General features: G+C 39.1%; 1 protein-coding gene across 1 annotated transcript; it reads right to left on the bottom strand.

Moving 5' to 3' along the window:
- Positions 1-6: 6 nt before the first annotated feature.
- LOC121966246 (cyclin-T1-like) lies at positions 7-1719 on the bottom strand (the record flags this gene model as incomplete). The annotated part of the gene is made up of 4 exons (XM_042516353.1): positions 7-154; positions 328-373; positions 498-560; positions 1633-1719. Coding segments are annotated over 4 exons (344 nt in total), but the record flags the coding sequence as incomplete, so codon positions are not given.
- Positions 1720-1885: the final 166 nt, after the last annotated feature.

Genomic DNA, 1885 nt, shown 5'->3' with positions numbered 1-1885 from the left:
CTCGAGGGTCACGGTGGGATCAACATACTCCCACCAGTGTTTGCCGTCTGTGGACACGGGAATCTCCCAGTTGGACCATTTGCAGGCGAGATGGATGCACACGCAGGCCACAACCGGCGGACTATACTGCAGGCAGAATGTGGTCAAGTGCAGACTACGTGGCAGGATACATCCCAGAAGGCCAGAAAAAACAGAAACAGAAAAAAAGAGAGTAGAGAGAGAGAGCAGACATGTTGAGTTAGAGGATTGTACGCAATGCAAATGATATGAAAACACACAGCGCCACACAGAAATAGTCTCAGGTTTTACAGTGAACTGTGAATATACCTGTTAGTGGCCATGAAGTATGACGTTTGAGCCAGATCCTTACTCGCTGGAACAACAATAGAACAAAGAAACACACTTAAAACCTGCAAGTAGGCAATTTAGCTAGCAAACTTCCTCTCATGCGGAGATGTGCAAACAGATCTTTGCAAAATTGAAGAGTTGATGCTCACCTCTGACGAGCTGCGTGCACTTGACGACATGAGTATGTGGATGGTCGATGGTGATTTCAAACGCTGTAATCAAAAAAAAAAGGGACAAAAAGAGACAGCTCGGTAAGTAAAAACGTCAAATTAACATATACAACATGTAGATTTAATTCAATTACTCAAGTCTCTGAAAAACAGAAAATGAACATGGTTATAGCAAACACATGATGATGAATATCACTTTTCACGGGATCTTCCAATAACATCCTGGATGGCGTGAAAACAACAGATGAATGTGACATTTTTGAGTAATTTCCCATCTTTGATGCACGACACTGAATCTCGTTATAAAAAATAAATAAAAACTAGGGGTCGACTGATATTGGTTTTTCAGAGTCAATACCGATACATATTAGAAGTAGGTAATGAGACCGATAATGAATATGCATTTACAATAGAAATGAATATATTTTGGTCAATATTTAGAATTTTGAATATATCAAACTCCAACACAAAACTTTGTTTGAATGCCTACAACAAATATTCAATCAAAACTGAAACGTTTATCATCATATAGAGGAAATTCCCAGCAACTCTTTAAAAAACATATTTTTTTAATTTTATTTTTTTATTTAAAATTTCACTTGACTTTTAAAAAAAGTTCCTCCCATGCTGACACTTTCTTCTTACTTACTCTCTTACTAAAATACCGATACAGATCATCAGCAAAATCCAAAATCTTGGTCGCAAAAATCGGCCAGGCTGATAATCTGTCGAGCCCTACTTTAAACCAAAGCCGCTGTTATCTTCTTTCACTGCCTAGAAGCTTAAAAATGTAAAAAAAAAAAAAGGATTAAGCCAATTATATAAAAGTCATTGTTCATGATGCAACGATTCGTCCTCAAACAAGTAACTTAAAAATATGTAGATGAGAAAGAAGAGAAAAATGTAAAAAGTTATGGACATAAGGGAAACAAAAGTGAAACACAGTAACACAACAGTGAGTAAAAGCCGCTAATATGAAGCGTGAGTGTCGCTCTCCTGTGCTGCTAACTGCATTTAGGCTTTCTGTGGACAAAAGTGAAACAAGTTAGCACTTTTTCTTTTTAATCTTTTCTGGAGGGAAATGAAGGAACCCAGTTCTTCCTTCCCAACTTACCCAAGGTCTGGAGTATTATGCTCTCAAGAATGACCAGGTCTTGGGCTTGTTGCAGGTAGGCCTGAGGTTGAGAGGACAGGCACGTTACTCACTGAGAGGCCTTTCCAAACACAGCAAACCCACCTTTCATGAAGAGCTGACGAAGCCTCACAGATAAGTATGGAGACACAGTGAGCACAGACGCGTTTGTTTCACAGTTGCTAAACATCACATGAGCTGGCCGAATGAAAACCTACAAAGACACCGGGACGCA

Source organism: Plectropomus leopardus, unplaced genomic scaffold (genome assembly GCF_008729295.1).
Source record: "Plectropomus leopardus isolate mb unplaced genomic scaffold, YSFRI_Pleo_2.0 unplaced_scaffold23705, whole genome shotgun sequence".
Classification (NCBI taxonomy): Eukaryota; Metazoa; Chordata; class Actinopteri; order Perciformes; family Serranidae; genus Plectropomus; species Plectropomus leopardus.
The sequence above is the reverse complement of the archived record's forward strand: the minus strand, read 5'-3'. Positions and strand labels throughout refer to the sequence as shown.